Raw genomic sequence first — 12,952 nt, 5'->3', positions numbered from 1 at the left:
GTCGCTGGGGGCAGGACTAGAACCCGGAAGGCAGCAGTCCCGCCCCCAACTCGCCTCGGCAAGTAAAATCCAGCCCTTGGAGTTTGAATCCCACTCCAGGACTTGAACATATAATCTAGACTAATACTAAAGAGCAGTATTGAGGGGGTGTTGCATTGCTGGAGGTGACAACTTTTGGATGAAGCATTAAACCCATTTTCAAAGTACACTGGGAGTGCTCTTGGTGTTGTGGCTAGTGTCCTTCCTTCAACCAACATCACCAAAAAAAGTTTAACTGGTCAGTCATCTCATTTGTTGTTTGTGCAATATTGCTGTGTACAATTAGCTGCTGCATTTGCCTTCATGCCAACAGTGACTGTGCTTCAAAAACAATTAATTGCTTATGAAACCTTTTGAGCTATCCTGAAAATGTGAAAAAGCATTATGTCTCAGGCTGAACCGAACTGTTCACAATCTCAGCGCTCTATTCGACCCCAGGCTAAGCTTCTGCTGCTGAAGCCCTCATCCATGCCTCTGTCAGTCCCACACTCAAATATTCCAGTGTTCTCCTGGCCAGACTCAAATTCTCCACTCTCCGTAAACTTTAACTCATCCAAAATTCTGCTGCCTGTATCTTATCCTGCACCAAATCCCGCTCAACCATCACTCCTGTCCTTGCTGACCTACTTTGGCTCACGGTCCCCCAATATCACAAATATTAAATTCTTATCCTATTGTTATCAATCCCTTTGTGACCATGTCCCTCCTGATCTCTGTAACCTCCTCCAGCCCGACAACTGCCCCCACCCCCTCCCCCGACCATTCCACCGACTCTGGCCACTTGTGCATCCCCTTCTCTCTTCACCCCACCACTGGTGGCTGTGCTTTCAGCTCCATAGACCCCATGCTCTGGAATTCCCTCCCTAATCTCCTCTGCCTCCCCACCTCCTTTAAGACCCTCCTTAACATCCTACTCTTCGACCTTCGACCCTCCAAATATCACCTTCTTTAGATCAACATCCATTTTTTCCTTATAACTCGGTGAAGCGCCTTGGGACATTTTTTTACTTTAAAGGGGCTATATATATGCAAGTTGTTCATGAGAAAATGAGTCTTTGATGGCTTTGGTCTGATCATGCCTATCTGACGTTTAAAAACCATTTCTTAAAATGAACAAGCATTCTCTTCAAGAGCTCAAGAATTGTTTTTGAGAAACTTAGTCATTTACTTGGAGGTTTGTAATGCATGGAGAATGAACACGGCGATGTCCCATCTCAATCTTTGTTTTTATGATTTATATATAGGAAAATTAGTGAGATGCATTATTAAAACATGTAAATGTAGATCATTACTCCCTTTAACTTACTGCCCGATTTACCAAATTTGCCTAATAAAGGGGGAAGATTTTCTCTGAGTTATGTGCAACAAAATTGTAACTGTATCTATATATATGTAAAAAAAAGCAGTATGTCTGTCTGTCCGTCTGTCTGTCTGTCCGCTATACACTCAAAAGTTATAGAGCGTACCTACACATATGTTATATCAAAAGAAAGGTTATGATCAGGGGAGTGTCATAGGCATATTTACTTTTTGGTCAGACAAAAATTGTTTGGACAGTATACAAAAAACTTTCAAAAATCTGCTCGTTAGCGGTTGACCAATCCTACCGCTCATTAGCGTTGAGTGACATGATGGTTGACCAATCCTACAGTTCAGTGACCTGATGGTTGACCAATCGGTGTGTCACGGGCAGGACCTAATCCTCCAGCCTCCTGAAACTTCGCCGCCATTTTTTCCCCTGCTTTTCCTCAACTGCGTCGGCCCGCCGGAGCTGGAGGTGAGTTGGGGTCACTTGGGCCGGACCTCACAACTGCTCGGCCTGAGACACAGAGCGGGGGAGCGGCAGCAGGCGGCCGTCAACCGCGCGGCCCTCTAAACTGCCCTGGCAACGCCGGGCCCCCCGTGCTAGTTCTTTATAAATGGGTTCATGATCTTACAGAGGAAATACTGCTCATCTTTTAGTGGGCAATACTCTATACCTCTTTTGTTCAATCCAGCTATAATTCTAATTTAGTTTTAATCAAAATTCAAAATACGTGAACTATATAAATGCTTAAGGTTATTGTACAAGACTCAAATACTCAAAGTCACCCTACATTGCAACAACCTTGCATCACTATAAGGAGGGTTAACATTTGATAGATTGGTTATTTGTGGGATCTAGAGGTAGAATGCTTTCCCTTTGAATAACATTTCAGTCAGAAATGCAAAGAAACACACTGCTCTAAAAGGGAGCACTCACCCCAGCTAAAGTCAACACATTAACAAGCTAACTAAATCTCCAAATCAATCTCCCTCCAACCCAAGTTGGATCATATAATGGCTTTGAACTTTACTGACTATTCTAAGTTGAAGGGAGACTAATCTCTCTCCATACTTCATTAGATCAGACGAGGGCATCTAACTAGAAGGTAAATGGATGGAGTCCAAATTCCTTCCAATCTTTGGTAAATTTGGCAGTAAATTAAAGGGTGTAATGGCCTCCCTTGACTTTGTTAACAGCCACGAGACTATCCTCGGAATTCTATAACAGAATCAATGGGGATATTGAAACTTCATGAAATTAAAAACCCCAGGGCTGGAATAACTTTAAAAGTAGAATCCTTTCCTTTGGTTAGAAGTAAGAATTGCTTACTGAGGAGTGTGCCCGTGACAAGAGAACTTCTCTCACCCTTCCCCACAGCTTCAGATAGCGGAAGAAAGAAAGGAGGACAAAAAAAATAGAGGAAGTTCCTGAATCAAAAAAACAAAAATATAAGAAACAAAAGCCTGTTTGGGAATAAAGGCCTAGAAATTCAGTCGCGTTTGCGCCCACTTATAGGCTATAGAGTGGTTTGCGCCGGAAGTTTTTTCGCGCCCGAAATTCAGTTGGTCCGTAACATCGACGTTAGCCGGTAGCGCTGCGCCGGCACCGATGACGTCATCGGTGTGCGCAGCGCCCCGGTTCCAATGCAATTCCGGTCCGACCGCCAAATTCAGTTGCGGCCGCCTCTCCCGTGGCGGCCGCAAACAGCGTTTGCAAAACGGTGCCTTGCAGCTCCGAGAGGCCGGCGCATAAAGGTGGAGGGGCGGCCGGCCGCTTTCCCGGCGGCCGCCTGGCCGCACCTCCCTCCCCGGACTCCTGCACCACCCCCCTGCGGCATTGGTGTGTCACTCCCGCGAGCCCGGCACTTCTCCGTGGTGCCGGGCTCATTTGCCGGGGGAATCCAGCGGCGATCTCACGGCTGCAGGCAGCTCCTCCTTAAGAGAAGGAGGAGGCCTGCAGTACCCCAGCCTGCCGCACCGCATCGGGTGCCGCAGCGGCAGCTGGACGCCTGAAACTGACATTCTTCGCCCCAAACGAGGCGGCCAAACCCTCCAATAGCGCCCGCCTCCGTGTTGGGGCGGCGCAACTGAATTTCAGGCGGGCACTACGGGAATCCGGCCGAGCGCTAAATTTCGGGCGCTAAAGACCTGGCGGGGCTATACCTAATTTCTAGGCCGTAATATTTAAAAATGCACTGGAGTGTATTTGAGCAATCTGAGGAAATTGCTTAAATCAATCAGAATCAGTTAGATTGAATTCACTGAAGAGTTAGATTTGTTGAGGTATTTGCTGGGTGACATGTGCCAACAAATCAAAATGTTTTATTCAGAATAAATTTCTTTGATAAAATGTGTCTAGATTACCAAATCTGATCAGAATGTAGAAGCAGAGAGATCACTTGTTAGGAGAGGTAAGTGCAGAAGGAAAGAAAGAAAAAAAGACTGACTTGGGTTTATTTAGTGCCTTTCACAACCTCAAGATGTCCCAAAGTGCTTTACAGCCAATGAAATACTTTTTTGAAGTGTAGTCAAAAACGCGGCAGCCAAAATTGCACACAGCAAGATCCCACAAACAGCAATGTGATAATGACCAGATAATCTGTTTTAATGGTGTTAATTGAGGGATAAATATGGGCCAGGACATCGGGGATAACTCCCCTGCACTTCTTCGAAATAGTGCCATGGAATCTTTTACGTCCAGCTGAGAGAGCAGACGTCTCATCTGAAAGACGGACGTCTCATCCGAACGACGGATTATTACAGTTTCAGCTAAACTTTCCCTCTGCAAAGCCTTCAGACATTTGTGGTTACCTTTGTAATATCTTCCCACTCCTCTTCCACCCTCTCTCCCAAAACAAAGCAACTACAAAATGGTTCAAGCTGAGATGCTCGTGTTTTGAGTTTCTCAGCGGCAGCATGTGAAAAGTTACCTGAAGTAGAACAGTGCCTCCCGGGATGGTGAGCTGTAAACAGTATTTCGGTGCGTTCTCCCACGACAACAGCTGAACATCCTCAATAGCACTGTATGAGATGGCGTTCTCCATGTAACCGGCGGGCTGCAAAAAAAAGCAAAAATGTTCGTATTAAATGACCTGTTTAGAACAGCAAATAAGAAAAAAAAAATCAATTATTGTACACTTTTCTTGCAGATGCTCAGTGATGTCAAAAATGTCCAGTAAGAGTATTATTTTTGCCTGATCCATGTGGCACAGTAGATTAGAACTGGGCATGCTGTGCCAGTCAGTCGTAGGGTTGGGGCTCTAGCCCAGTGACTGCAGACAGTGTGATTTCCCAGTCATAAATGGAGCTATCTCAGGAGGAGTCAAGTCATGATGAGGTGTTATTCACTGAAAAGGGGAGAGAAAAATCACTGCTTTGATCTGGATCATTGTCAAGCATAGTGTACCAGCTGGGTCAGAATGGGAGAAGCAGAGGCTCACCCATTTATCCCATCACTGGCCAAGCATGTATGGAAAAATCTCAGATAAGAAAGAAATAATTTTCAGTGGCGGCTGAACATGAACCTAAAGTAAAACTATTTTACCTTCAGATTAATATATATTTGTTTAAGACCATTTGAAGCAAAAAAGGCAAACAAATCACATTTGCATCAAGGCTGAGGCATTTAGCCCTGTCCTACACTCAGTGCCTTGCACTGAATTCAGGCACCAACCAATGCTCGAAGCCCTGCTGACACTGAACAAGCGCACACATGAGCATCAAGTGACTCTTAACTGCTCTTAACAACAAGATGGACCAGCATTTACCATAGAAAAAAAAATAGGTACAGGATTAGGCCATTCGGCCCTTCGAGCCTGCTCCGCCATTCAATATGATCATGGCTGATCCTCTATCTCAATACCATATTCCTGCTCTCTCCCCATACCCCTTGATGCCTTTTGTGTCTAGAAATCTATCTCCTTCTTAAATATATTCAGTGACTTGGCCTGCACAGCCTTCTGTGGTAGAGAATTCCATAGGTTCACCACCCTCTGAGTGAAGAAATTTCTCTTCATCTCAGTCCTAAATGTCCTACCCCGTATCCTGAGAAGTCCCATCTGAATCTTGATCTGCAAAACCCAGCAATGAACATCTTGCACAGGACAATTTTGTATTCCTAGCCAAAAATGATAATACTGAATATTTATGTAGAGAAAATTTTATTCTCTATAAGCTGCAATTTACCTTATTCACACATTGTGGCAGATGGCACTATGCTACACACCATGGATATATATAGATTTGACTTTCGCGATACAATGTTCCCTTTACTTTTTGGGGGGTATGCAGTCCCTTTAAGAGGATGCGAGGCCCATTCAAATTCCTGCGCACGCACTTTTTTTTCTATTTAAAAAGCCAGTGCGCCGGCTGCGGATGAGCCACAGACAGCTGTGCGGCAGTGCGGCAGCGCAGCTTAGAGGGAACATAGGTGCGATCGTGTAAAATGGGTGACAGCGAGTTGGCAGCCCACTTTACATCTCTCCAAGTCAATGGAAATTGAAATTGGGAGAAATATAGTTATCGCACAAAGTCAAGATCTACCCGCATAAGTTTCAAAAGTTAATTTACCAATAGCAATTATTATTAGTATTGATGAGCAACTGTCATTTTTCAGATTGAACATTAATTCTGCTTATGACAGGAAGAACGACTTGCATTTACATAGCACTTTTCATGACCTCAGGATGTCCCAAAGTGCTTTACAGCCAATGAAGTAATCTTGCAGTGTAGTCACTGTTGTAATGTAGGAAACACTGCAGTCAATTTGTGCACAGCAAGGTCCCTCAAACAGTAACGTGATAATGACCAGATAATCTGTTTTTAGGAGGGATAAATATTGGCCAGAACACCCTTGCTCTTCTTTGAATAGTGCTGTGGGATTTTTTACATCCACCTGAGAGGGTTTAACATCTTATCTGAAAGACAATACCTCCAATAGGACAGCACTCCTTCTGCACTGCACTGGAGTGTCAGCCTAGATTATAAGAACATAAGAACATAAGAAATAGGAGCAGGAGTAGGCCAATCGGCCCCTCGAGCCTGCTCCACCATTCAATAAGATCATGGCTGATCTGATCCTAACCTCAAATCTTCTATCACTCTGCATCCACCCGAACCCATGTGATCTCCCGGGAGAGGCGAAAAACCAGATAAAGACCCAATGGCCAATTTGGGAGAAAAAAATCTGGGAAATTCCTCTCCGACCCATCTAGGCGATCGAAATTCTTCCAGGAGATCACTCTGTCCCTATATTTTCTACAGTACTTACCTTCTGTAAAGGCGATCTCCACCCCAGCCAGGAACAGGAATAAAACCATCTCCTGAAATCTAACAGAATTAGAACACAGTAGGAGCAGAACAAGGCTACACGGCCCCTGGGCCCGCTCCACTACCCACAGGGCCATGACCATTCCGAACCCAGACTCATGTCCAATTTCCTGCCCGCTCCCCGTAACCCTTTATTCCCTTTACTTCTAGGAAACTATCTATTTCTGTTTTAAATTTATTTAATGATGTAGCTTCCACAGCTTTCTGGGGCAGCAAATTCCACAAACCTACCACCCTCTGAGTGAAGAAGTTTCTCCTCATCTCAGTTTTGAATGAGCAGCCCCTTATTTTAAGATTATGCCCCCTAGTTCTAGTTTCACCCATCATTGGGAACATCCTCACCGCATCCACCCGATCAAGCCCCTTCACAATCTTATATGTTTCAATAAGATCGCCTCTCATTCTTCTGAACTCCAATGAGTAGAGTGCTGAAGTCTCTGGAGTAGGACTTGAACCCACAACCTTCTGAGGCGAGAGTGCAACTCTGAGCCACAACTGACACCATTGGAGCCGATGGGAGAGTAAACCAGGTTAAAATCATTCTCAAGAGTATCTCGATCTGTAGTGATCAGTTCTGGCCAGGCTCACAACTGAAGAATGGCCATTTGGCTAAGGTATTGGATGGTTGATGGCACCCGTGAAACTGTCCCCAGCAATACTTTGGGCAGAGAGGTGACATAAAAGTAGAGTGCAGTTAAAGGGGACCGTGACAAGGGGAGATATTTCAGATTTGACACTGGTGTTTTATTGGTGGAAACACTTATGGTTTCCCAGAACACGTTGAATGCTTCAGCAACCATTCATTTACTCTCACTCTCACTGTAACATCATGCCAGCTCTACCATATGCAGTGTATCATGGAACAGTTAAAAAAAATCATATGGATAGACCGGGTTGTCCAAACTATGATCAATTTTAAAATTCTCATTCTCATGCTCAAATCCCTCCATGGCCTTGCCCTATCTTCGTAACCTCCTCCAGCACTGCAAACCTCTGAGAACTCTGTGTTCCTCTAACTCTGGCCTCTTGTGCATCCCCCACTTCCTTCGTCCCACCATTGGCGGCCATGCCTTCAGCCATCTAGGCCCTAAACTCTGGAATTGCCTCTCCAACTTTGGCTCAGTTTCAATTTTTCTACCGACCATAGAGCACATATACCAGAAACGCTGTTTACGGAGGTCACGGTCCATCATCAAAGACCCTACCCACCCCAGCCACAGTCTGTTCGCCCTCCTGCCATCTGGGAGACGCTACAGATGCATTCGCACCCGTACGACCAGATTTAGGAACAGCTTCTTTCCCAGGGCTGTCATCCTACTGAACTTCACAAATAAACTCTAAAGCCTGCACATCTGCCAATGCACTTTATTATGGTTATGTTTATGTTAATGTATTACAAGCCAAATGTATGTTGAATGTTTAAATGTCTTAATCTAAATGTACACTCTCGGGAGCCGCAAGCCCACATTTCGTTGCACTGTACTTGTGCACTAACAATGACAATAAAGTTGATTATGATTATGATTATGATTTTTCTCTGATTACACCCCTGTGAAGCGCTCCGGGACATTTTACTACGTTAAAAATTGTGGTAAACCACTGTTTGTATTCCACTGTGTACATGCCTGGACATGCCTCGGCTGACTCCTCCCACAAGTCCTAGTATAAAGGTGACTACTCCCCAGCCCCTTTGTATTTCTGGACCGGTCGACCACTCGAGGCAGACCTTCATTCTTTTGTTAATAAAAGCCTTTAGTTACTCTCTTAACTCTCAGTCTTTTATGAGTAATTGATAGCGCATCAAAAATATTATATAATTACAAGCTGTTGTTGTTGATAATGCACGAGCTCTGATAGCACGTTTAGCGAGTTGTTCACGCCGCAGGGTAGGGCTGCACAGGCAGAAAGAACTTGGGTGACCATCAGGCGGAGCAACAGAGGCAGGCAGGAAGTGCAGGGGCCCCCTGCGGACATCCCCCTTTCAAACAGGTATACCAAGTTGGATACTGTTGAGGGGGATGACTCACCAGGGGAAGGCAGCAGCAGCCAACTTCCTGGCACCAGGGACGCTTCTGCTGCTCAGAAAGGGAGGAAAAAGAGTGGGAGAGCAATAGTGGTAGGGGATTCTATCGTAAGGGGAACAGATAGACGTTTCTGTGGCCGCAAACGTGACTCCAGGATGGTTTGTTGCCTCCCTGGGGCCAGGGTCATGGATGTCACTGAGCGGCTACAGGGCATTCTTAAGGGGGAGGGGGAGCAGGCAGAGGTCGTGGTCCACATTGGGACCAACGACATAGGTAGGAAGGGGGACGAGGTCCTGCATCAAGAATTTAGGGAGCTAGGTAGCAAATTAAAGAACAGGACCTCAAAGGTTGTAATCTCTGGATTACTCCCAGTGCCACGTGCTAGTGAGTATAGGAATAGGAGGATAGAACAGATGAATGCGTGGCTAAAGAGTTGGTGCAGGAGGGAGGGTTTTAGTTTCCTGGATCATTGGGCCTGCTTCTGGGAAAGGTGGGACTTGTACAAGTCGGACGGGTTGCACCTGAACCAGAGCGGGACAAATATCCTTGCGGGGAGGTTTGCTAGCACTGTTGGGGGGGGGTTTAAACTAACTTGGCAGGGGGATGGGATACAGAGGGGAGCTGAAATAGGGGGTGATGTGCTGCCAATTATAGAGAAAAAAACAAGTCAGCATGGTAGACAGGGCAAATATACAAGGGCAAGGCTGGATGGCACCTATTTTAATGCAAGGAGTCTTGCAAATAAGGTGGATGAACTGAAGGTGTTGATAAACACATGGGAGTATGATATTGTTGCTATCACAGAGACATGGATGAGGAAGGGGCAAGACTGGCAGCTCAATATTCCGGGGTACAGAATCTTCAGGCGAGACAGAGGGGGAGGTATAAGAGGAGGGGGTGTCACAATATTAATTAAGGAGTCAATTACTGCAGTAAGGAGGGATGACATATTAGCAGGTTCCTCTAATGAGGCCATATGGGTGGAGCTTAAAAACAAAAAGGGGGCAAGCACTTTGCTGGGAGTGTACTATAGGCCTCCAAACAGTCAGGGGGAGATAGAGGAACAGATATGTAGGCAAATCTCAGAGAAATGTGCAAATAATAGGGTAATAATAATGGGGGATTTCAACTTCCCCAATATTAACTGGAATAGTCAGAGTGTGAAAGGCACAGAGGGTGTAAAATTCTTAAAGTGCATCCAGGAGAGCTTTTTGAGCCAGCTTGTAGAAGGTCCTACAAGAGAGGGGGCGGTACTGGACCTAATTCTAGGGAATGTGGCCGGCCAAGTGGAAGAAGTGCTAGTAGGTGAGCACTTTGGTGACAGTGACCATAATATGGTGAGATTTAAGGTGGTCATGGAAAAGGACAGGGATGGGCCGGAAATAAAGGTTCTAAATTGGGGGAAGGCCGATTTTAATAGGATAAGGCAGGATCTGGCCAAAATGGACTGGGATCAGCTACTTGTAGGAAAATCCGCATCGGAGCAATGGGAGGCTTTCAGAAGGGAGATTGAGATCATACAATGGCAACATGTTCCCGTAAAGGTCAAGGGTGGTTCCAAAAACCACAGGGAACCTTGGATGTCAGGGGATATACGAGAATGGATTAGAAAAAAGAGGGCTTTTGGCAGATACAAAAGGCTAAAGATGGAGGAAGCCCTAGAGGAGTACAAAAAGTGCAGGGGGATACTTAAAAAAGAAATTAGGAGATCAAGGAGGGGCCATGAAATAACACTGGCGAGCAAAATAAAGGAAAATCCTAAGATGTTTTATAAGTATATTAAGGGTAAGAGGATAACTAGGGAAAAAATAGGGCCCATTAGGGACAAAAGTGGCAATGTGTGTGTGGAGCCGGAAGATGTAGGAGAGGTTCTAAATGAATTTTTTGCATCTGTTTTCACTATGGAGAGGGACGATGTAGACATAGAAATAGGGCGGGGGGACTGTGATATGCTCGAACATATTAACATCGAGAGGGAGGAGGTATTGGCGGTTTTAGCAGGCCTAAAAATGGATAAATCCCCAGGCCCGGACGAAATGTATCCCAGGCTGCTGTGTGAGGCAAAGGAAGCAATTGCGGGGGCTCTAACACATATATTCAGAACCTCTCTGGCCACAGGGGATGTGCCAGAGGACTGGAGAACCGCTAATGTAGTACCATTATTCAAGAAGGGGAGTAGGGAAAAACCAGGGAACTACAGGCCAGTGAGCCTAACATCAGTGGTAGGAAAATTATTGGAAAAAATTCTGAGGGACAAAATTAGTCTCCACTTGGAGAGGCAAGGATTAATCAGGGATAGTCAACGTGGCTTTGTCAAGGGAAGATCATGTCTGACTAATTTGATTGAATTTTTTGAGGGGGTGACTAGGTGTGTGGATGAGGGTAACGCAGTGGATGTGGTATACATGGATTTCAGTAAGGCCTTCGTTAAAGTCCCGCACGGGAGACTGGTCAAGAAGGTAAGAGCCCATGGAATCCAGGGTGCCTTGGCACATTGGATACAAAACTGGCTTAGTGGCAGAAGGCAGAGGGTGATGGTCGAAGGTTGTTTTTGTGACTGGAAGCCTGTGGCCAGTGGGGTACCACAGGGATCGGTGCTGGGTCCCTTGCTGTTTGTGGTCTACATTAATTACTTGGATATGAATGTAAAAGGTATGATCAGTAAGTTTGCGGATGATACAAAAATTGGTAGGGTGGTAAATAGCGAGGAGGGTAGTCTCAGTCTGCAGGACGATATAGATGGGTTGGTCAGATGGGCGGAACAGTGGCAAATGGAATTTAACCCGGAAAAGTGCGAGGTGATGCACTTTGGGGGGACTAACAAGGCAAGGGAATACACAATGAATGGTAAGACCCTAGGCAAGACGGAGGGTCAGAGGGATCTGGATGTGCAAGTACATAGATCCCTGAAGGCGGCGGAACAGGTGGATAAGGTGGTAAAAAAAGGCATATGGGATACTTGCCTTCATTAGCCGAGGCATAGAATATAAGAGCAAGGAGGTTATGATGGAGCTGTATAAAACACTGGTTAGGCCACAGCTGGAATACTGTGTGCAGTTCTGGTCGCCACACTACAGGAAGGATGTGATAGCTTTGGAGAGGGTGCAGAGGAGATTCACCAGGATGTTACCAGGGCTGGAGCGCTTCAGCTATGAAGAGAGACTGGGCAGATTGGGTTTGTTTTCCTTGGAACAGAGGAGGCTGAGGGGGGACATGATTGAGGTGTACAAAATTATGAGGGGCATAGATAGGATGGATACTAAGGAGCTTTTTCCCTTAGTAGAAGGGTCAATAACTAGGGGGCATAGATTCAAGGTAAAGGGCGGGAGGTTTAGAGGGGATTTGAGAAAGAACTTTTTCACCCAGAGGGTGGTTGGAGTCTGGAACTCACTGCCTGAAAGGGTTGTGGAGGCTGGAACCCTCACAACATTTAAGAAGCATTTGGATGAGCACTTGAAATGCCATAGCATACAAGGCTACGGACCAAATGCTGGACTATGGGATTAGATTAGACAGGGCTTGATGGCCGGCGTGGACACGATGGGCCGAAGGGCCTCTATCCGTGCTGTATAACTCTATGACTCTATGACTCTAATCTGGCCCACACGGACCAGACAACTCCATTCTATTTGTTATTTGCTGGTTTATGCTGGAGGTTTTGAAGACATTGTTCTTAATTCTGTTGCCTCATTGGTGATAAATCAGATAATCAAGATCTATTGGTATCCAGAGCTTGCTATATGCAAATTAATAGAGACATTGATTTAACATTTGTATGTGGTCTGCAAACCTCCATGTTATGCAGCTTAGTGCTGCACAAAACCAAAAAGTGGACACATCTGATATATAGACTATAAAATAATAGGCAATTGGAATGGGATTAAAGCAGTAATTCAATCCCCTGATTCTGATGGCATTCAGGAACAGAGCAGCTTTGTTCTTGCAGTTTATGATATTATTAAAACTGCTCAATATAATTTCTGCTTTGTAGCTAATGGACAGCCAGTCATTAATTAACCTTACTTGTTATACTTGTTTGAGGCGGTGCAACGAAGGTTCACTAGATTGATCCCTGGGACGAGAGGGTCGTCCTATGAGGAGAGATTGAGTAGATTGGGCCTGTACTCTCTGGAGTTTAGAAGAATGAGAGGTGATCACATTGAAACATTAAGATTCTGAGGGGGACTGACAGGGTAGATACTGAGAGGCTGCTTCCTCTGGCTGGAGTGTCTAAAACTAGGGGGCGTAGTCTCAGG

The 12,952-nt window shown here is 45.4% G+C and overlaps 1 protein-coding gene across 4 annotated transcripts in view; it reads right to left on the bottom strand.

Moving 5' to 3' along the window:
* cmip (c-Maf inducing protein) overlaps nt 1–12,952 on the bottom strand; it is a 251,793-nt gene that overhangs the window by 133,598 nt on the left and 105,243 nt on the right. For all 4 annotated transcript variants that reach the window (XM_085991750.1, XM_085991752.1, XM_085991751.1 and 1 more), the window contains exon 2: nt 4,275–4,400. In XM_085991750.1, coding sequence (XP_085847876.1) covers nt 4,275–4,400 — 126 coding nt within the window. The remainder of the gene's footprint in view (nt 1–4,274; nt 4,401–12,952) is intronic.

Source organism: Somniosus microcephalus, chromosome 6 (assembly GCF_052327205.1).
Source record: "Somniosus microcephalus isolate GS21.2 chromosome 6, FLI_Smic_1.0, whole genome shotgun sequence".
Lineage (NCBI taxonomy): Eukaryota > Metazoa > Chordata > Chondrichthyes > Squaliformes > Somniosidae > Somniosus > Somniosus microcephalus.
This window is presented reverse-complemented; position numbering and strand designations above follow the sequence as displayed.